Source organism: Pogona vitticeps, chromosome 7 (genome assembly GCF_051106095.1).
Source record: "Pogona vitticeps strain Pit_001003342236 chromosome 7, PviZW2.1, whole genome shotgun sequence".
Taxonomy (NCBI): domain Eukaryota; kingdom Metazoa; phylum Chordata; class Lepidosauria; order Squamata; family Agamidae; genus Pogona; species Pogona vitticeps.
In genome coordinates this window covers 31,004,088-31,026,962 of record NC_135789.1, presented here as the reverse complement: position 1 = coordinate 31,026,962, position 22,875 = coordinate 31,004,088, and the positions used below count along the sequence as shown (strand labels likewise).

The window sequence follows — 22,875 nt, the reverse complement described above, 5'->3', positions numbered from 1 at the left end:
GGATGTAAAGATAATGGATCAATTATATTAGAGAAGAGCTGCCGTGGATAAACTGCAGGACTGCAGTCAAGACTCCACTCGTGACCCGAGATCAATCCTGATGGGCTTTTGGGTGCCAGCTTGAGGTTCATTCAATCTTCTGTCCTTCCAAGGTCAATAAATCGACTACCCATTGATTGGTTCGGTGCTGCTTTTCCTACTCCCCTTCAAGTTTTTCTGAAATGAAATACTTTTTGGGAGGCCTTTGAGTTAACTTGTAAACTCGCCGGTGCTTTTGAAGTTGGTTTAGTTTTTTTAAAAAAGGTTTATTCCTGTAAGCTTAGGATCCCATTCCATTTGATCGCCCTGACCCTCTGGTGACTGGAGTTCCCGTATCACCCTTTAAAAAGGATCGGCACCCTAAAAATGATGGGTGTGTGGGCGAGGGATAAAAAGGGGAGGAAGAGGATTCATCCATCCCATGATCAGCGCTGGTGTCACTCCTGATTTATCCCTCCCCACGGCTACCACCGCTCAAGAGAGGCCCTAAGGGGTCAAATTCCAGTCTAACCACAGGCTCCAAAGGGTCCCCGCCAGAGTGAAATATTTTGCACCCGAGTCATCAAAGGATTTTCTAACAAGAGTCCTAATGGGGTTTTTTCCTCACCCGACCCTCTCTCGTCTGGCATTGCTCTTGCAGTTTCTATGAGAACGTGAACGGTTCCACAGCAGCAGGTTTCAGGATTTCTCCCTCTGATTCCCCCCCCCCCCCAATCTGATGTAGAAGGATTTGTATTTCTTGAACCAAGCAGTGTCTGTGTGTAGATGCAGGAAAACCCCACCCACATCTGAGTTCTAATTATCATAATTCTGTTTGGTTTGTTTTTTTAAAAAATCCAACCATTTAGTCTGTCTATCTACTGACCCGCCAGGATAGATAGATAGATAGATAGATAGATAGATAGATAGATAGATAGATAGATAGATAGATAGATAGATAGATAGATAGATAGATAGATAGATAGACAGATAGACAGATAGACAGAATCATAGCATCTTCAGCATACATCTATCAACCGACCGACTCCTAGCGCCTTCCTCCACAGCCTGCCCCCTCCAGCCCACTGAGCTATACCAGCATTCCTCCATCGCAGCCTGCACGTAATGGGGTTTTGTAAGCCTGAGCAAAGAGGAGAGCGAGGCGCAAGGCATTTGGCCGGCACGCGCCAAAACCGTCCTCCTTGGTCCAGTGGAACCTGGAAGAACCAGACCCGCATGGAGAGACGTGTCCATACACACCAGCGTCTTTGTTCCTGTGAATGGAACTGCTCCACCCTTGACGAGCCGTATAAACGACCCTTTTAGGTCTTATTTTTCCTTCCCGTTGCAGTGTGGTTTTTGTGGGTTTTGCAACCCTTGCCTTGCCCCCCCCTTTCTTCTCTCTGTCCTTTTATTGAATGGTTCGCCTCTCCCTGGAAGAATCACGCTAAATAGGTTTAGTCTTTCAGTGCCTTGATAGATATTGGCCGCTGTCCTCTGAAAGGCCCTCTTCCCTTTTCCGCGCCATGCCTCGCTGGCTCTTCCTTTCAGCTCATGGCCCTTGATGTAGCACCCGAGTACAGATGAAATATGTGCGCCGGGAGTTTGCGATCCAGTGATGTCCTTTAGTTTGCTGCCTGGATATTCGAACTGGGCTGAAAGACTGACATCGAGAGTGACAAATTTGACTCTGTGCAAAACCAGCCAAGGACATTTTTTTTTGCACACTGTATGGTTAAACGGTGAAACTCCCCGACACAAGATGCAGTGGTAATCGCCATCTTAAATGGGGACTGGATGGATTCATAGAGGTTCGGGCCATTAGGGACCACTCTTAACATGATGGTATAAAAAGCAAAGTGATGACAAGGTAAATGATGATACTCTTAGAACTGCAGAGCTGGAAGGGACCCTATGGGATCATCCAGTCCACCCCTTGTCAGGGAGGCCCGGGGAGGTAGGAATCGAACTCCCAGCCCCTGGCTCCACAGCCAGAGACCTGAACCACTGGGCTGTCCAGCCAGTTCTGTGAGTTATCTTTGTTTCTGGGGAGCACCGTATAACTCTAGGAGTGCTATTTTGGGTGGGGGTTTGGTCGGGGTTCCCCCAGAATGATAGTTCGGGGAACCCAGGAGTTGCCCAGCGCCCGACCTCCTTGTAGAAGCCCATAATGTTATCCTCGTAATTCCTCATGAAAGTGAGGCTGATAAAAACGGTTCACCTGTTGCTTTTTTTCCACTCACCTCCCCCTCTGTTCTCTTCTCCTTCTGCAGGGCCCACACATAGCTTCGGTGACGCTCGCTGCTTATGAATGTAACTCGGTGGATTTCCCCGAACCCCCCTATCCTGACCAAATTATCTGCCCCGAGGAAGAGGGAGTCGAAGGATCAATTTCTCTGTGGACCATCATTTCCAAAGTCAGGCTGGAGGCTTGCATGTGGGTAAGAAACGAACAGCCCTCCCCCTCTATATTTTCCTGGACTACGAAGCCCAGACTTCCTAGCCAGCTCAGCCAGTGGTCAGGGATTCAGGGACTTGTACTCCAAAAACATCTGGAACGTCAGATCCTGGGGATCGGTGAGTTAAGAGCGCTGAACTGAAATTAGAGAGGGAGGGTTTCTTCCAGGGGAAGGCTGCAGACGGCTTTGGCTGCTACCGGTGAACAGCTCTCTGTGACTTTGCTGCCGTTTCCCCGAGGGAGCCTCTCGGGTTCTCACAACATGTTTTCCTTCTTGGCCTTGTTGACGAGAGAGAGAGAGCGTACAAATATTGCTTGCTCGTTTCCTGTAAGCTGGAAGATGCTGGACACTCCGGTCTCCTTTGCCCTAATTGGAATTAGGCCTGGAGAGGCTGCCCCTGTTGCGCACACTGCTTTGGCTTGTGTTTCAGCGCTAGCGAGTGCTGGCGAGAGATGGTCCTTGCATGCCAGCCGTGCCTCGCTCGTGGATTTTTCGTACAGAAAGAAGAGGAAACTTGCTTGTGAATGGATGTCTCCCTTGGGATATCAACTGAAGCTCATGAGGGATTGTTTTTGGGCCGCCAGTAATTTTGGGGGAATGTCTGAGGCTAGGGACATGTCATTGGACCAGGAAAATGCAGTGGCACATTCTTAATCAGCTAGGAAGTGTTCTGGCCAGGGATGCAAAACTGCTCTGGCTTTCTTTGGCCTACCTTGCTGGATTGTTTTGAACATAAAATTGAGGCGGAGGGAAGGAAGGGAAGAAAGCTGCTGTGAGGATCTTGAAGAAAGGGTTGGCTTGAAACCTTGTAACAAAAAATGTTATCAGTGGGAAAAGTGGAGGGGGTAAAGTACCCCTGAGTTAACTTCCCCAGCATGTAGCAAAATGAGGTCCATATAGTCTACTCAAACATAAAATCAAACCTCCCGACTTAACTACATTGCAATGTGATGCCCACAACGGAAGACCACAATTAAAGGCTTTCCCAGTCACCTCTGAGTCTAAATGCTGAGCTAGGAGCAACGATAAACTATGGTCTGTCTGTTTGTCTTGACACACAAACCATGGTTTGGGTGCTCGGTGGTGGCTATAGCAGAAAACCATGGCTTGGCGTGATGATCTCATTTGAGTCATCTTAGTTACAGCTCTAATAGTCAGTACCTAAATGGGAAACAACCAGGGATTCCCAGGTAGGACTAGGAGAGAGTCCTTCATGAAATCTCAGAGGACTGTTGCTGCCAGCCAGAGCTGACAATATTGGCCTAGATAGACCAGTTTCCTGACCCGGAATAAAGCAGAATTGCTAAGTTTCTGCACTTGAGTGTTTTCTCTTCTGCCCGGCATTTTGAGTTATATCATTCTGAGCCGATGCTTCCCAGATGGGTCAAGGCAGATTAAGAAGCTTAGCAGAACCGGCTTCCCTTCCATAAATTCCCTGGGGGTTTCCCTACCCTTTTTCTGATTGAGCCAAGCCCCCCCCCCCCAAAGCCGGCAGCTCTTGTAAGGATTTGTAAAGAGAGCTCTTTTTTTTTTTTTTTTTTTACGGCTGGAGGAAAGAAGCCGCCACGGAAGAGCATTTCCTGCCCAGGGGGGTCAGCTGGAGCCGCTGTGTGACTCACAGAGTTTGGGGCTGCCGCCTTGAACCCCCGCTTTCCTTGGAAATTAATTTTGCCTGCCATGAACGGGAGGGAGATCTCCTTGAACGCTGCTCGAGATGGGTAGGAAGGAAGGAGGAGACGCCGAAGGGAGTAGAAAAAGCAGCAGCCCTTCATCTCCCTGTTCAGTTCAGCCGCCCCACTTGTCCTCCGAGGCCCAGAACAATAGCTCCCAGCAAAACCCTACGGGTGGGTTTTTCTTGAGAGAGCGGCTTTCATGTTATAGGGTCTCGAAACCAACCCGTTCTTGTAGTGGGAGAGCAGAAAAGGCATCTGCGTTTCGTGCAAGGGGGAAAAGGTCTCAGTCACCAGAGGTTGAAGGAGAGATCTGTTTCATGGGATCCTATGATCTCCAGGCACGTCCGAGATGTTTGGCAAGCGGCTGCATGTGACCCGGCCCATTCAGGGAAAGTTCGCATCCAGTATGTGGAAGGCGACCTTTTATTCCCCCCCTCCCGCCCTCTTGGTGAACAACATGCTTCCAAAACAAAGCGGCATTTTTTTAAACAGAGGGACAATACAGTGGCTTCTTTTCTTGCCTCGGCCCTCAGCACTCCCAGAACCTAACTTAATTTGTTCCCAGTTAATTGTTTGGCAGAGAAAGTGGGGAGGAGAGAGAGAGAGGAAAAAAAAAGGAGGGAATTAAAAATAGCTGTCACTTGTTTTCAAGCTGCAACCTGAAAGGCTTACAGCAGTGTTCGCATTCGTCTGTTGAAACTCATCCTTCTGCTCGGTGTGAGGGTGGTAACAGAAGAGGGATAGGGAGCATCGGGCCTGCCAGATGTTTTGGGGACTCCGGTTCCCATCCGCCTCTAGCCAACTTAGCCAACAGTGGGGGGGCTGGGAATTGTGATTCAGCAACATCTGGAGAACCAGATGTCTTCCATAATGGAGTTGGATCTTAACCTCCATGTAGGACGGCTTCTTCCTCTCCCTGTGAACCTGCTTTCCACAGGCTGTTATTGTACCTGTTGGAGGGAACCAGCTGGCTGGTTTAGGTCTGTGGGGCCAGCGGTTGGGAGTTCGATCCCCCCCCGGGCCTCCTGAGAGTACAGCCAGCCTGGGTGGCCTTGGGCCAGCGGCACAGGGATCCGAGGGCACCCCGGGAGAAGGGAACGGGGGAGCCACTTCTGACTATTCTCTACCTAGAAAACCCTAGGAAAGGGTTCGCCACGAGTTAGAATTGACTTGGTGACTCATGATTATAACAATGATGATGACCGCATGGGATCAATGCGATGTGACGCCAAGCGACGGGAAGGGGAAGATGACCCAGGGCGGCAGGTTTTGGCAACTCCCTGGGGTCCGTTGTAGGGTTCATTTGAAGCAGTGCTCAGAAACATGTCCTCTCCCTCGGACTACGACATCCAGAATCCCCTAGCCAGCGTGGAAGTTGGCTTGGGATTCTGAGAGATGTAATACAAAACAGAATTTTTTTTAAAAAAAGCAGTTAAGAAAAACCCCAAAGTTGCCAAACCAACCAGGATTCTCCTTGGAATCCAAGCTTATTCCAGCCCTTCCTTGCGGTGGCTCTCTACCCGTTTTCAGCTTCCGACCGACCAGCCAGTCGCACCTCGGTTCTGAGGTTCTGTCTTCTCCCAGCCTAAAGCGAGCGGGGTGGCTTAAGTTGTATCGTTTTCTCTTTTTTTTTTCACTTTTAATCGTTTGTCGTCTCCAGTGCGTTGCAGCTTGGCTGGCTGGCTTTGAGTCACCAAAGAGTCGCTTCCTCCTAAGAGGTGCGCTCTCTGTGGTGCCTCCGCTCCTCCTTTGCGGTTTACGCGGCCGCATCTGCGAAGATCTGCTTGCTCTGGTAGCGTTGCCTATGGGGCAGGCCGGTGCTCTGTGTTACCTTTGTGGCTTCTCCGTTCTTGCAAACCGGGGTGTTGGTGGTGGTGGTGGAGTTGATTGTGACTTAGCAACCCCACACCTGATCTGAGCTGGCACCTTCTCGCTGTTTTGGACTACATGTCCCATGAGTTGCAACCATGAGCCATGCTGGTGAGGGCAGATGGGGATCATCTTTCCAGAACATCTGGAAAGTGCCAGGATTATTGTTCTCAATGCCTCTCCCTTTTCTTCTAATGGACTCAAATCTGAGGTGTCAGATTGGGGCCCCTCCCCTGCACTGTATTGTCACAACAGTCTTGCAGGGTAGGCCAGGCTGAAAGCGATCAAGAGGCACGAGGTGGGGGGGGAGGAAGAGCGAATGTGAAATGTATTAAATAAGCAACAGGGAGCACTTCTCATGTATTAGGTTCTGCTGGGCGGGCATGGAGGTGCTCAAAGCTGCTGCATTTCTGCTGGGCAGGAGGTGAACAAACAACAAAACAATTATAGGTTTGCTTTAAAAAGTGGGGGCTGCAGAGAAGTGTGCGTCGTTCTGAGCAAAAACATCTGCCTTGCTGCTGAGGTGTGTCCCTCCTCCTGCCAGCTGTCCGATTGTTGTCCCGGGTACCTTTCCTGCCTTTTCTAAGCCTCCTGCTTGGACCCTAGCCAAGTTTTCTCCTCCGCTCATCTTTGATTAGCCAGATGGCTGGGGCAGAATTGTGGATGTCTTTAAAAACACCCCAAGACAGGCTCTCTGAACTGGCAGGCTTGGAATGGATTCACTGGTTGGTTTAAAATGTTTTGTACCCTGCCTTTCGCTTTAAAAAAAAAGGACCCAAGGTGGCTTACATTCTTAAAAGAGGCTATTTAAACCTAAAAACAGTAAGTATAAAGAAATAAGGGTCAAACTAATGCCACTCTTAAAAAGCAGTAAGCGAAAGCAGCACCGAAAACACGTTCAAAGCAGAAAGGCATCACCGTCCATCTAAAAGCCCCACAAAGTCCGCCAGTCATTGAGGGAAAACTTGTTTGAAGAGAAAGGTCTATTTGCCTGCTTGCCAAAGGAGAGCCAAGAGGGGGCCCGGCTGGCCTCCAGTGGGAGGGAGTTCCAGAGTCTGTGGGAGCAGCTGCAGAGAAATGCTCTCTCTCCTGGGTCCCCACCAAAGGCTTCTGTGAAGGTGATGGGGCCGAGAGAAAGGCCCCTCCTGATGATCTTTGGGGAAGGGAGGTTGTCTTCAGAAAATAAAATGGCTACTTCTCCCAATAGGATCTCACTGATTTGTCCCGGGGATGATGGGAGTTGTGAATAGGCAAAAACAGACATAAACACTTTGAATAATAGCGATGGTGGTGGTGGTAGCAGCGGAGATGGGCTTATTCCCGTGAAATGAAATTCATAGCAGTGGTCAGGTGGGATGCAGTGATCTCGCCGGTGGTGGTGTGATGAAGATATTGCTGGCTGGGGATGCTGGGAATTGCAGTCATCTGGAGGACAGCTGACTGGGAAAAGTTGTAGATCCACTTCATCAATGGGGTGTTGGCTTGCAAGAGATTCACTGGGAAGTGGGAAATACAATTTAGGGTCACCCAAAAAAGGGATTAAATGCAGTACGAGTGCTTGACAAAACAAACTCTCGTCCACAAAATGATCAACCCAAATAAGTCACTTGGCTGTTCAGGTGCTCTTTGCTTCTTCTTCTTTTTTTTTTCTCAACGGTGCTTGAAATAAGTATTTCTCCACTTGTCGTTTCTTTAAATCTGAATGTTTTAAGTCACAAAAAGTAGCTGAAAAAAAATTATCTCCTAAATTTTCTTTCCCATATACGAGGGGGTGAATTTTGAGAGGCCCCTGTTTTCCGATAGCCTTGGATAAATATAAGTAAATACTGTTTTTATCGAGACAGGCCCCTGCCACCTAAGGCTGGTTTGAATTGATGCAGGGGGTTGTCTCTTCGACTCAGTCTCTTTCTAAATGCTTTTTTAAAAATTCTGTGCTTCATTTTTAGCTTGAATGCTATTGCTTGCCACAACGTTCTTGTTCGAAATTCAGTCACCTTGGGATGTTGTTGTTACCTTTCGGCAGGAACACAGGGGAGAGTGTTTCCTAAACAGACAAATGTTGCAGAAAGGAGCAGACTCTGATCTGTAGAGCGAGCAGCAGATGTAGGGAAACCCCAGTGGTTGCTATCATGGATCCAGCGCATTGATCCATGAAAATTGGAGCTGCCCGCTTTGCAAAAATTGCAAAATTTCTCAGTCTCTCTCTCTCTCTCTGTGTATGGAAAAGGCAGGCCTTTCTTTCTTCTGCCGCTCTGATCCTCTCCCCCCCCCCCCCGTTCTCTCCTTCCAGGGTGCGGGAACAGCCATCGGAGAGCTGCCTCCATACTTCATGGCGAGAGCCGCCCGTCTCTCCGGAGCAGAACCTGATGATGAAGAGTACCAAGAATTTGAAGAGATGCTGGAACAGGCAGAGGCAGCTCAAGTAAGGGTGCGCCAAGAGGGACATCTTGTAGTGGGTAGTTCCAAGGGCCTGCTTGATAAAATTATCACAACAACCAACCGGTATTCCCTGGAGTAACGTGCAAAGCCCCCCCCCTGACGTGCCCCATCCTTTGCCATCTCATGAGTGTTGCTCCTGGTGTTCTAGATCGGCTCCCATGCCATTCCACATGGGAGGGGGGAAAAAAGCCAAAAAAAAAGAGATATAAAATGCTGGTAGTTGTTCTGTGTTACTGTATTAATCTTTTGTTTGCTTCCCCCCCCCCCCAATTCAGTGCTCTGTCTTCCTTTAACAAAACAAGAACTTAGAAGGGGATTGAGGCAGCTGAGCATTCAGAGATGGGGGGGGGAGAACTATAACGGCCGGTTTGGGAACGATAGGGCATCATCCGTCATTGTTAGGGCAGCTGGGAATTTTCTGAGTCTGTCCCACACATTTCCCCCCCCCCCCCCACAACACACACACCTCTTTTCTTTCTTTAACTCCTCCTGGTTGTGGTTTTTGCTCCCATCACATGATTTCTGTAAAAGCCTCCCCCCCCCCTTTTCTCCATTTCCAGTAAACTGTTTGAACAGGGATGAGTCAGAATGAAACCAGCTTCCCTGTAACCACAGGCCTTGTTGAAGAATTTGTCAACGTGGACTCCAGAGGGAGAGAGAGAGAGAGAGAAAGCATGTGTGTGTGTCTCTTTATTTTTCATATCCAGTTTAATCTTGTATATCTTCGGATGAATGCTGTGTCAGAGGGTTCCGAGTGGATGATTTCCTGCCTGGGAGAGCAGGATGGAATCAGCTCTGTGGCGTTAGTAGTCAAATCCCAAGGATGAACTTTGCTGATAGAGAGCCGTGATGGCTTACGGTCTTGTCTTTCCAAGCTTTGTTGTGGAGTTTCTCCTCTCTCCCTGGGGTTCGTTTCCTGCAATAGCGGGACAGCCAAGTACAGTACGCCAGTTACGCCCTGCCGCCTTCAGGTCTTGAGGACTTGACGGCGAGTAGGTGTTTTGTCTGACCGATTTAATAGTTGCCCATCGGCAGGTGCGCGGCTAAACTTAAAGCAGACTTTAGTGGAAGGCGGCTACCCGCTGCATAGTCCCTTTGTGTTAAAAACAAAAACAGTCGGCTTAATCCAGTTTTGTTCTCAACAAGGGTAGACCCATGGGAATTATGGAAATGGCCGCCCAGAGTAGCCCTGGCTGCCAGATGGGCGGTCTATAAATCAAATTAATCATAATAATGGTGACGGAGTCAAGTTTGTTGCCATGAGTCTGCTCTAATTGGAAGCAAGATTTACTTATTCCTTGTTTAACCTTTATTCCCATCTTAAGAGTTTAAAGTGCCAAGCAAGAACAGCAACAAAGAACTGTGAACAATTAAAAATATCCTTTTGCTTCTTAAAAAAACAAAACTGCAGCCAACCGGAGTCAGCCGTTCAAATATTTAAACGAGCCCGCTTAAATGTGGTAGATTAACGAAACAAACAACACCCCCCAGGACTCATGCCTTTCTAAAGCTAATGTTTATTTTCTTTTCTTTTTCATTTGATCAGCGGATCTTTATGAGGTTTTAATTATGGGACTAGCTGTTCTCCTGCCGTGGCTTATAGACACTGGTAAACCCAATATGGTCTTCCGCCCGAGCTAGAGAGATGAGCTCACGTTTTGGGGATTGTCTGTTTGTAATAAATGGGACGAAATCAGAAACCAGGGACACTCTGTGAAATGTTGCATGAGTCTTGGCTATCATCATCATCATCATCATCATCTCGGAACTGTAGAGCTGGAAGGGACCCTATAGATCATCTTGTCCAGCCTCTGTCAAGGAGGCCAGTGCGGGAATCGAACTCCCAACCTCTGGCTGCAACAGCCAGATGCTTAAACCACTGGGCTATCCAGGAGCTCCATATAAGTAGCCTGTTGAGTATTCAGGGTGGAAATGGCAAAACCCCACCAGATCCATCACCATTTATTTATTTTATTATATCATTTCTACTTCTTGAGAGTTGGGTGGCAAAATGCCTTTGGAGTTTGATGGCTTAGTAGAATCTGGTATTGCACTACAGATTCCTCATTGAAGGGGAGTTGCTCCCGGGGAGGTACTCTTCCCCCTCTATTCGGCACTGGTTAGGCCTCATCTGCGCTATTGTGTCTTGTTCTGGACACCGCACTTTGAGAGGGATGCTGACAAACTGGAACAAGTTCAGAGGAGGGCGGCAAGGATGATATCAGGGGACTGGAAACCAAGCCCTAGGAGGAAAGGCTGAAGGAACTGGGCATGTTGAGCCTTGAGACCATATCCTTGAAAGGTAGTCCTGCAGAGGAGGGAGGGGCAGGATCTGCAGGACACATCATAATGGGCTCAGTCTACAGGAAGCCAATTTTCATCTGAATATTAGGAAAACTTCCTAATTGTTAGAGCCGTATGACAATGGAACTGATGACCTTGGGAGGGGGTGAGGGCTCCACGGCTGGAGGCCTTCAAGAGAAAACTGGGCCACCCTCTGTCCAGCCTGCTTTGATTTGGATTCCTGCCTTGAGAAGGGGGTTGGCCTCCATGGCCTTAGGGGCCCCTTCCATCTCCATGATTCTAGGAGTCTGTGAGATCTTCCCGGTTCTCAGTCCAGTTGAATTCACCCTGGGAAATGCCAGTGATATAGTTTGGTTAACTTCAAGCCTGCCTGCTCTGTCTGTTTGTCTCCCTCCTGGCAGAATTGGCAAAAGTTTATACTCGGCCACCAAACCGGAATTAGAAAACCTTACGGCCGCGTTCACGATGTGACGTTCAGTGCCTTTATTTATGTTTCTTGAGGGGAGTTGTAATTAACCGCTGAGCAGCCTAAAATGGTCAAGGCGGTGTGAACCGACCTGTTCTTTGCGTAAGAGAACCTGGGAGAATCGTTTGGGTTTCCACATGTTTTGGTTAGTTCGTGGTAGGGGTTGGCGAGGTATGTGTTACAACGGATGGATCAGTTCCCCCCCTCCCCGGATGACAGATTCCAGAAGGAGACGTCCAGTTTTCCAGCTGCTGGAAAGCAAAGAAGAACGCTGTGCCCACAAACTTCTAACAGACCCAGATAAAATGAGGGAAAACATCCTGTTTAGGTGGAAAGAGGCAGGGCTATGTATTCCGAAAGAAGCCAGCCAGAAGAATCATTTATAATAAATAATAGTCTGCAGAGTTAGGATTCTTGGTTCTTTTTCCCCCTTGTATGTGTCTTTTGTGAGAGACTGTTCAGAAATAAAAGGACAGGGTAGATTAAAAATAGATGATGACCTATGTTCAGTGTTGGTCCCAGTTTGATTCGAGCAGTTTGAGGTGACTGGGATTTGCAGAGAGAAAGAGAAGGGGGGCTAGAATAATAAAAAGGTTGCCAAACTTTCGTTTTCCCAGGCATTGTTTCATCCCTTGAAATCAAGTGGCATAGAGTTTCTTTACTGTCCACCTTTGCCATCCATCCATGGTGGTCAGAAATACAAGAGTGTGGATGAAGTTGGAGGTTGGTTGCTCTCAATGGCTTTTGTGGTACACAGTTAGATTTTCTTTTTCTTTTTTCCTTTTTTTTAAAGCATCTTTTCCCTTCAGAACCCTTTGGCTTCTGTCCCATGGAAACCTCGGCCCGTTTTTACCAAATGCTTTCTCGTGTCGCTTTTGTGCCGACGAGGGCGCACGGTTCGGCCAAACGTGTCTTCCCGAGCTGGGAAGCCGATGGATCTCTTTCCCTGTCTCTTTGCTGACGTCGGCTGGCCAGAGTTTTCTGCTGGCCGTTTCTCTCCCTGCACGTCATGCCCTCCCGTAAGCCAAGCTTCTGTTTCTGTGTGTTTTTTAAAATAAAATAAAGTTTTAAAAAAAAATCCTGCTCCAGTTGGCTCCAAAATTCTCCGCCACTTTGATTGCATGGCTGGTTGGGCTGCCAGATTGGGATGGATGAAAACTTTTGTTTCCTGTGACTTCTTCGGAGTCCTGGCCAGCTAGAGTCATGCTTAAAATAGTTCATAAGTGGCTTTCACAAAAGGGAGAGTTGGAGAAACAGGGGGAGGAAGTCGTCATCATCATCATCATCACCACCCAAAAGTCTTTGATTTGGGCTCGGCTCCAAATGGCAGCTTTTTGTGGGTCCTGTGGACCGTTTCCTTCAACCTTTCCTTCTTCCTTCCTCTCAATCTGTTAGCCCTCTTCCTTCTCTCCTTCCTTCCTTCCTGTCTGTCTGTCTGTCTGTCTCTCCCCTCGGTTTAATTTCCCCCTTTGCATCTGGCCTGTGTTGCGTCAGTGGGTGTCCACCGGGAAATTTCAGTCTGCATGTCATTCATTCCTAGACCTTGAGGCATTCATTTTGTTAAATACCTACGTGGGGCGGATCTCTCTTAACCCTTTCACCCCTTGGGGCCAAAGCTCTGCATGAGGACAGCTTTTGCCTCCTTTCCCCCCCCCCCATTGCAATTTTTTTTCTGTTTAGCAGCAGGCGGGCTTGATGGATGGGGTCTCTTCACCAAGACACCCCCCCCCCTTTTCACAATAGGACAGGGGACCACCAGAATTTGCAAACAAGCGTTCTCAGTGTCTGTTTCTTATCTCTGAAACCCCTTCGGTTTGATGTCCTGATCTCTTATCAGCTTGGGTAAATACTGCCAATCCACTTTTCTCTCATCAGCAACACAAGTGCTGAGGAGGTGTAGAATTGTTTTAGGCAGATTTAAGTGTTTTAACTGAGCCTTTTTCTAAACTTTTCTCCTGCAACCAAAATGTTGCCAGTCACTTTAGAAGGTGGGATTGAAAAGATTTTAAAAATGCTTTGGGGTATAGACTCCCCCCCCCCCAAGGACAGAAATAGGATGTATTATTAAAAGGTGATAGAATTGGTGCAGAGAAGAGGGTTATTAACACAAACCTTTTGGCGCCTGTTTTCTAGGGGGCAGGGAAGTACCTTATTACCAGCTACAATTAGCCAGAGCGAGTTACACCACCTTATGCAAACATGACGGCCATGAAATGCCTCATTTAGTAAAACCACATTCGCTTTGCTTTATCTCCACGTGAAACGGGACATCCCTCCTCAAGACTTCACGTACAGTATCTCGGTCCTCTTTTCGACCCCCCCCCCCCTTTCTTGAACGAGAAACCTTTTTAGGATGTGCAGGAAACAGTGCCTTAACTTCCCCTCCTTTTTTTTTTTTTTTTTTTTTGATGAGTCACTGCTTGAACCTGGCATCTGTTTCTCGCCCTCTCCTGCTTTCCCCAAGTGAAAAAAGTCGAAGGGAGGAGCCAGCAGGCGAGAGCGACAGTTGTCGGCAGCCGAAGTGCTGAGCAATGAGTCGCAAACGCAGGGAGAGAAACGGCCTCTCCACCCACCCACCCCCACCCTTTTTGATCAACTCCTTCCTCCTTCCTGGTCCTTTTGGGCTATCAGATGCAAAGAACACCCTGTTCCCAAGCGGGTTGTGTTCCATTAACTCTCTCACACCTGCCCACGAGTATAAAAGAGAGAGATTTCAAAAAAAAAACAAACCAAGGAGAAGAGAGAGCCAGCTGGCCAGGTTGGATTACCTTCCTTGGATCCAAGGGGAAAGTGTGTAAATCTTCCTGCTCGTAGCATGACAGACTTTCTTCCCTTCCCTTTCCAGCTTTATCCCTCTAAGAAATAAAGTCTTGATGCCAGTTTTATTCTGCAGTTTATCGTTCAGAACTGTAAGCCAGAGGGATTTTTGCTCTCCTCCAGGGCTGGGGGGGATTTAAATCCTTTTCAAGGAGGACTGCTGCTTTCTTGATTGTGAAGGATCCCGCGGCCCAGATCCCCCTGGAAATCTGCACAGTCGGTCACTCTTGTTCTCCCCCACAGAGGGTTTGACCAGAACTGGGCAGACCTGGGTTCAAAACCCTGACTCGCCATGAAGTTCTCTGGGTGACTTTAGGTCAGTCTGTGTATTTGTTGTGCATATAGCCTTCCTTGCGAGGTTGTTGTGAGGATACGGTAAGGATAACTCAACGGCTGCAATTTTAGAAAAGGGAGCAGTGTTAGTCTGTGCTAGCAGACTATCAGGGGAAAACATGGCCTGGGACACCGGAAAAAATAGAGTAAAATTATCTCCCAGCTGTAGAATTAACTTACTTTCCAAGAAAAAGCTGGGGAAAGAGGAACTGATTGCAAATGGAACCTAGCTGGTAACTAATTACTTCCATGTTCTGAAGGCCCCCTTCTGTATTCCTCTGCCTTCTAAGCCGGTCTTCTCTTTTCTGTCTGGCAGCGGAGAAGGAGGTGGGGGGTGGGGGTGTTTCTCCTCAGCTGCCAGCTGATCTTCTCCGTGGGCGATGCATGGCATGAAAAGCCTGTGCTGGCAACTGCCAAGCCCTTGGCCCTCCCGTCCCGCCCTTGTTCTGCTGCTTTGTTCCTCATTCCCTCGCATCTTCTCTTCCTCTCCTCTTGCTTCTCTCTTCTCCTTTAATGGAGCAGGCAGCCCCTGTCAGCTGCTTTTCTGCTGGTCCCTGGCATTTCTCTGAAAACCCCAGTGTGCACTGCTTGGAAGATTCCCCCCCCCCTTTTAATTCATGCACATGCTCTGATGGACAAGATGTTTTGGGGAGGGAGGCTTCCGGGAGTATGCATCTGTCTTCAAACAAAGAATGCAGGCCGGGAGGTGGCAAAGTATATGTCTCCAGATGTTGGTGTCCTGCATGACCAAGCATTCCTTGTCATTCACTGTGCTGGCTAGAGTTGATGGGAGTTGTAGTCTAATGGCATAAAGATGGTGGCACTGTGTCTCTTCCTCCCCCCCCCCCCCCCCCGCCGTACCTTAGGCTGCCCGGTGAGCCAAGCCAGAGATGGAGTATTGAACCAAAGACCTCTTGGGCCATCACTCCAGTCTTTCAGTTGTTGTGTTATGCCAGCCTTCTATCTAAAGCTTTCAAGCTATATAAAACCAGATCCTGAAAACCCAGCCTGAAAATGACAAGGCTGGGCTTCACTTTGGGATAATTAAAAACACGGCATTTTCAGCCCAGTGGAATTTTTCTCTCCCTCTTGCGCATTTTACTGGGGAGTCTCTGTAGCCCAGATTATCTGGTGCTACAAATCTTGCTCTGTAGATTTGTGGTTTGGGGCTACAATTCCCAGGATCCTTGCCCCTGTGGGAATTCCAGGAGTTGTAGTTCAGAGACACAAATCTGCCACCGGCTAAGCCTTTGCAGTACTTCCGACGGCCCCATTTTTCAAGGCTGCCCTCCTCCTTAGCCACAGCATGGGGACCGCTTGAGACAGCAAACGGCTGGCTATTTCCTTCATTCTTCATGTCTTTCTACTGCCAGGTTCAGCAGAAAGACTTAACGGAGTTTTCTTTCTCAAGTGCCAAAATGCCTGGGCTGGTTTTAGAGGCGTCTTCGCTGGGCCAAGCAGGGAGCTTCAGGCGTTGCTTCGCCTCCAGCGTCCAAATGCTTTGGGGTCATCCTTGCCTATATGAGAACCGAGCCATTCCAGTATGGGTTCTACTTGAACCCAACTAGGAGCAACTCTTTATGGGTCTCGTAATTTTAATGGCAAGTGTGTTTGTTCTCCCCCACCCCCCACCCCACGCTGAAAAGCCACACATTTAGTTTTCGTAAAGTTGATGAGCCGGGCATGTAGAAATAGGTGGATCTAACCTTTGCCAGCTGTTGCCCTTGCTTTCCCAAGTCCAGGCTGACACGAACGGACTTGCTTTGAAAACATTCGGCAGATCGGGACCCACTCCAGGTGACAGCCAGGGGGCATATAGACAGATTGAAAGCGAAAAATATATATATTTGGATCTTTTTCAAAGCCCACGATTCGCGCTCGTCCAAGCTCTCTCGGCTCCAACCTCTGACACCTCCTCCGGGCGACTCCCGTATGCGGGTGAAGATTGCGCGCCATGAGCGAGCTGTGTGTGGATCAGAGTTGGCTCACACGGGATGCTGGTTCAGCCTTGGGGGCCACGGTGTACCTTGCCTTGCATGAACTGTATGTGCCCCCAGAAGCCTCTGCCTCCCCGGGAGCGGCAGGCTGCAAGCAGAAGTGAATCATGGTCGGGAAAAGTTGTCTCCCAAACAAGCCGGGGCAAGATCTCTTTTGCAGCCAGGAGGTCTGAGACTCGTTGCTGGTTAGAAGCGTCACAGCTTTTAAAAAGCTGGTTGCTCGTGATTAATTCCTTCTTTTCTTGTGACAGCTAAGGCAGCGCTCAGTAAGATTACGGTGTATGTATAAAGGTAGTCATATCATTCCTTTTGCAGTGCAACTTTTAGTTATACCTGGTGTATACAGTGTAACTGTACGTTCTTTTATTTTTATACCCGGCAGGATATAAAAGCAACTTGTTACTTTTTCTATTTACAAAACACCCCTGGCCAGTGACATACAACATTTTGTTGTGTTTTCCAAAAGTATAACGGTTTTAGTTACCTTTGAATTACAAGAAAGTTGTGCATTGGTTTAGAATTTGGAACTGCAGCCATGACTGCCAACTCTGTGGGACTTGGAAGTGCAATTTTCATTAATTGCTTTAAAAAAGTAATTGCACGGGCTCTGAAAAGCCCCAGATAGCAGAAAATGGGAAGATCAACACCCTTCCCCCCAGATCCTAAACAATCAACTTGATTAAATACCATCTGAGTAGAACAATGTAGGGTGGACCTATAGTTTGAGCTGGTATAAAATAGTTCCAAATTTGTCTGCTGTTCTTTTTTTTTTTTTTCCACTTTGAAAAGTTGCTGGAAAAAGAGAGTGTGTCAAATATTTCTGAACTGCACAAAGCTATTTACAATTAAAATGAAATTCAAGTGTTGCATGTACAGCAGGACACAAATCCTTTGATGAAGATAATCCGGGCATGAGTGCAGTTCTGTTAATAAATTGTAGTAGCAAATTGTGGTTAATTAAATCAATGCCACTTGCATTCCCAATCACCTGCCCAGTCGCTCAAATGGCACGTGACTAGGAATGTGAACAGCAATTTCTTAATTAGCAGCAAATTTGCAGTTGGCATTAACGCCATTACACTTAACGCTAGCATAAATCTTTAGTAGGATTCTAGCCAATATTCTTTCAGTGTATGCTTTTTTAAAAAAAAACACACAAAAGTTTGGATACAAGGAAGTGCATAGGATGTTTTAAGATAAACAGGGTGGCATTCTGCAGCCAATGTCCCAGCTAGCATGGGTCAGTGTCCATACTGGCAAGAGGATTTTGGAAACTGTACTCTGAAAAGTAACTTATTGCAGCTGTGATGTTATCACCCTTCTGATCTTTAGCTCAGTTTGGGATAAAATTGGGGGATGAGGCCCTAGCAGGACCCAGGTTGGCCCCGAGCTGGTCGGGGCTCCCAGACCCATTACTGAATTCAACACCATGTTCATCCTAGTTTTAAGATCCAGATTCTGGAATGCCCCGACCCATCGTTTTCTTGTCCTGTGGGGTCTTTCCCTAATTGAAAGAAAATGCATCTTAAACAAAAAGAAGAAATAGCAGTGTGATTAGTTTTTACTACTTCTTTGTCGTTTTATTCTTCTGCTTGGGCCTGTTTTCTTTTTGGGCCAATGGCTGGGTTTGCGAGAGACATTTAGGCTATTGCTAGAAAATATAATTTTTTTTATGGTCTGGAAAAGAGCTTTTGAATAGGTCTTTATTTCAACATCCTCTTCATTTTTTAAAAAGAAAGATGCTAGTTCCCAGCATAGTTCTTGACTTACGATGATTAATCCAGTGAAGTAATAACTAATCATTGAACGGTTCCTGGCCAGTACGGCGTTAGGAGCAGGAAATTCTCCCTAAGCCTGCGATAGTCATCCTTTTGGTAGGAGCCCTGTTGATCGAAAAGAAAAAAAGAATAAAAATAAAGATACTTACAATAGAGAAAATGAATCACAGTAACCAAGAAGAAAGGAGAAGAACATCTAAATTCTTTATTTGGGGGAAAATGATGTTTTGCCTGTAAGTAACTTTTTTAAAATCTTTTTTTTTCCCTTTAGAACAGATCAGAACAATTTTCTTCTAACTATATACAGAGTTTAAAAACACCATTTCCTGTGGTGACATATTTTAACTGCTTTCCATAATTAAAAATGGTGTGTGTGTTTTTTTTCAGTTGTGAAACTGATCATTTATAGCACCTGAGAATTGAAACTTTGAGAAATTGTTTTGATTTCCTGTGGATAGATAGATTTTTCCTCTAGTTATTTTTTTCAAGAAACATGTAAAAAAATTTGTTGAAGAAATAAATAGTTATCTTTTTAAGGGGAAGAAAAGAGGGGAACCACTAAATCCAAAAATCAGAGTTCTTGAGCCTGTGAATAATTTTTTTTAATTTTTATAATTCTGTTTCTTCTCCTTTGTGTTTTCTCTTCTTGTTGGTTGTCTTTAATGTGTGGGAAATTGTTCCCATGTTTCTATATTCTTTTGCTATATATATTTTATAGACGTTTAGAGAATAATAGAAATTAAATGAAGGAAACACCCAGAGATTATTTGGCACCAATATCTAATCATTACCCTTAGTGCCCAACTCTGGACTGGTAACTTAGAATTTAGGAAAATGCATGTATTACTACTAAAATTTTTGAAGATTTAAAAATAAGTGTTGATGAATTAAAAAAAACAGAAGAAAGGAACAGATAAATTTGCTAAGCTGCTTTTCTTGAGGCAGATCAACTCTCTTAACTTTTTTAATGCTTTTTAGAAAATGGGATTTTTCAGGTAAAGATGCTTGATTGTTTTGAATTAAGTGTTTATGTAGATAGTTACATGGTAACACCTATAGTCAACGTGTTTTGGGGTTACTAAATTCTTCTATAAATCATTGGTACTTCACTCCAAGTATGAAGTACTATCAGAGGTTTTTCCCCTCAAAATGTAGGAAATACGCACTCCCCCCCCCCCCCGTTTTTGCAAAGTTACATTTTTGCTTTACATGATCAATTCCTCCACACCTTTAAAACATACAAGACTTCAATTCTTTTAATATCTGCACCTTTTGCCCATGTTGCTCGTCCATAAAGTACTATTTATACTGTATAACAGGTGTTTTTTTAAAGGAAATTCAGTCTGTCTTGAGAGTAGTGGCGCTTCTACCCATTCGGTTTTAATATCCTCTAAACCTGGCCTTTCATTGTGCTCTTTAAGTAAGGTAACAATCAAACCAAGAAAACTCTTCATGGGTTTATTAAAATGCAAATGTCACAATAAACTTTTGTGCCTTGTGAAATTCTCACAAAATGGGAACTGAAAATGCGGTAGGGTCCAGCAAACAGCATAAGGAAATTTCTTATGAAATCCCCTCTGCAAAAGGAAATGTTTTCTCCTGTAGTTCTCCCTTTCCTTCTCTTTATGTTTCCTTGTTTTTTTGTTTAAATCCTAAGGAAAAAAAATTGCAGGCAGATGCTTCCCCATTGCACAGAACATGTGAGCATGCGTGTGACATTCCCCACCACGAAGGGCTTGTCCCCATTTACATCCTTCTTGTCTACTGTTGAATTTTAGAAACCCTCTCTCCATCTTCTCACATCCCTTCCACCGTGATTAGGAAGCACCTTTACTGTTTGTTCCCCTTATTCTGAAAAAGTGGCACCATCCTATGCCCTCAGATTTGTACACCAGAATCTTGCTATTCATTTCGGGCAGGATCTCATTGGGACCCGTACTGATTTTTTTTTCCTTTTAGATTTCGGTCCCTGTGTGTTAAATTTCATTTAGGATCGTCCCAGTGGTGTCGCACCCTAAACAAAATATTCTTTATGGGTCAGGTTCTTCATGGTCTTTAATTGTGTCATTTCTAACCTACAGTTATATTTTCTAACTGGCTTCTATTAGGCCATTGCAATTAGGCGGCCTCTCCCACCCACACCCATAATCGTTATTTCCGTACGCTCATGGCTGTTATCGACTTTGTAGGACTACTGATAATGTCTGTAGGATAGCGGAGAGGGCCGCTCTGGTCACTTCTTAATCCCACCAGTTTGGGCAGAATGAAAATGTATATTTGGGGTACATCTCTGTGGCAGTGGCTGTCCACCAAGGGTCTCTGTGTACCACAGTGAGACACAGAGGCGGCCTTGGAGGGTCAGCGGGATTTCCCTAGCGGTTCCTAAGAATTCATTGGTGCTACCTCCATACCTGCTGTGAATGATCCGTCTGCAAACTTTTCCACTTTCCCCCAATCTCCTGCTAATTTATCATAAATGGTAAATACAGTAACAGAATTCCTGGAAATGGATAAATGGTTTTCCTGGGTGAAAAACTCACACAGACAAACTGTGTTGTTGTTGTTGTTTCTGTTGTGATGGGGTTGAGCGGTAGCTGTGTTAGTCTGTTTTAGCAAGAGCAACGAACAACAACATTGCAAATATGGTGGTACCTACTCCCAAACTTATTTTGATATGAGCTTGCGTAGATTACAATCCAGTTCGTTCGTTCGTTCGTTCATGTTATTTGTATGTCACCTTTCTCCTAATAGGGGACCCAAGATGCATCACAACAATTAAAACTATCCAATAATCGCAGAATGAAGAACATAATATAAAAAAGTATACTAGACATTTTAAAATATTCATCGATATTAAAACCACGATTGAAAACACAGTTCCTCCTGTCGTCTTTGACAGAATGATTGGCACAGGATCTCACATACAAAAGACTTAAGGATCGCTGTTTTACAGTCACTTAACTGCCTTTGTTAATATGAGACGCACATACAGTGTATCCTCAAAAGGAATTGTTCCTATAACATTGTGTTACTTAGCAAACCATTAATTCTTTTCAGGCCTAATCGTTTAATTATTCCTTAGCTATATTTGCAAGATTTATTACGACATGAACAGATCTCTCCCTCTCATGAAAAATCTGGCACTTATAATCATTAATAGAAATGCACGGGCTAGACAATATGGTGCACAGTATAAATTTGTGGAATTGTGGATATATTTAATAGTAGCATCATGATTTTTAAAAAAGAAATGTCTGCCAGGACCATCTCAAGATCCATCTGCAGCCAGATTTTTTTAAAAATGGTGTTAAAACAATGATCAAAACTGTAGGAAATGATTGTTGGGATGAATGGTATTCAGATAATGAAATTGTAGGCTGCATTTCTTTTTCAAACCTAAGAAGAAAGCTTAATTATCATTTTTAATTTTTTTTTGAATATTTTTTTGAACAGTGTCTAGTAATTGTGACAATTTGGAGAATAGTACTAATAGATGGCATGAGTCCATTTATTAATCCTGAAACTGTTGTGATCAATCTGCAAAGCTCGATTATTGTTTACTTTTAAAAGTTTTGATCTTCCCTTTTATTAATAGATCAGGCAGATTAAGAAGCACACCTTTGGCCATGAAACACATTTGCAACCCCTGGAGTTTGCATTTTGTGTACATGAAAAAGCCAACATTAAGCCTTGATGGAGCAGAAATTGTTGAGCTTCCTGTGAAAATCTCCCACTAGAAATACTGTATTTGCTTTTTCTTATTTCTGTGAAAGATAACTTTTATGTTTTAGATTACTGAAGTGCATGGGATGTGACTGGTTCCATTAAAAATATAAAATTCTATTTTGGACTGAATATTTATTATTTTATTTATTTATTTTTAAATATTTTTAGCCTCCTTTCTCCTCGAAAGTTCCCAGACGTGGAGATCATATAGGCAAATATCTATAGAACTAGTAGTTTCTCGCTTTGTCAGAACTATCTTTTTATAAATGTAGCCCGATTAGGCCTGTTTTTTTAAAGAAGAAGCATCATTGGAGTTAGTAAGATAAGTTTTTAATGACTGGCTTATTTTTAAATGAAAGCCTTTTATTTATTTAATTCCCCCATGCGAACATTTTTGCAAATACAGAGCAAACAGGAGCCATTGGCTTCTAAATTTCTACCATTGTGAACCCTATATTAATGAGAATCCTCTAATTTTACAGGTGGTAGCTGTGTATCTTAGAAAGCAAAAAAAAATATGCCACAGATCATAAAAAATTAGATTTGTGAATATTGCATTGTATTGGTATTTTTAATGTTCTAAATATTGAGTAAACGGCCATTCCATTAGCTTAATGGCCAGCTAGCTAATGTTTTCCTCTCTTTTTTTCTGTTCTGCATTTATCAAAATAAAAATTTGGAAATTATGTATTGCAAAGTCCCCGAGGGCTATGGCAGTTTAATCAGATTTTAGTGGTGCATCTATTGAGATGGGGTACATTATGTTAATTGAATAGATTTATTAAATTATTAAATAATTTCCGAATAGCTGTTCAGACCTATAGTGTTTTAGACCATTTGCAATTTAAAAAACGTAAAAAAAATATTAAAATACAATGTAAAAACGCAACCTATATAAATCTGTGTAACAAGATAGATTTATTACAATAAACCCTATAAAATCTAAGAAAGACATTAATAACTGAAAACATGTTAGAACAATGTAGGTTTTACTAG

The 22,875-nt window shown here is 45.0% G+C and overlaps 1 protein-coding gene across 3 annotated transcripts in view; it reads left to right on the top strand.

Moving 5' to 3' along the window:
- VMP1 (vacuole membrane protein 1) overlaps positions 1 to 22,875 on the top strand; it is an 81,831-nt gene that overhangs the window by 19,260 nt on the left and 39,696 nt on the right. For all 3 annotated transcript variants that reach the window (XM_072978564.2, XM_072978561.2, XM_072978562.2), the window contains exons 6-7: positions 2,292 to 2,459; positions 8,310 to 8,441. In XM_072978564.2, the coding sequence (XP_072834665.1) occupies positions 2,292 to 2,459; positions 8,310 to 8,441 (300 nt within the window). The remainder of the gene's footprint in view (positions 1 to 2,291; positions 2,460 to 8,309; positions 8,442 to 22,875) is intronic.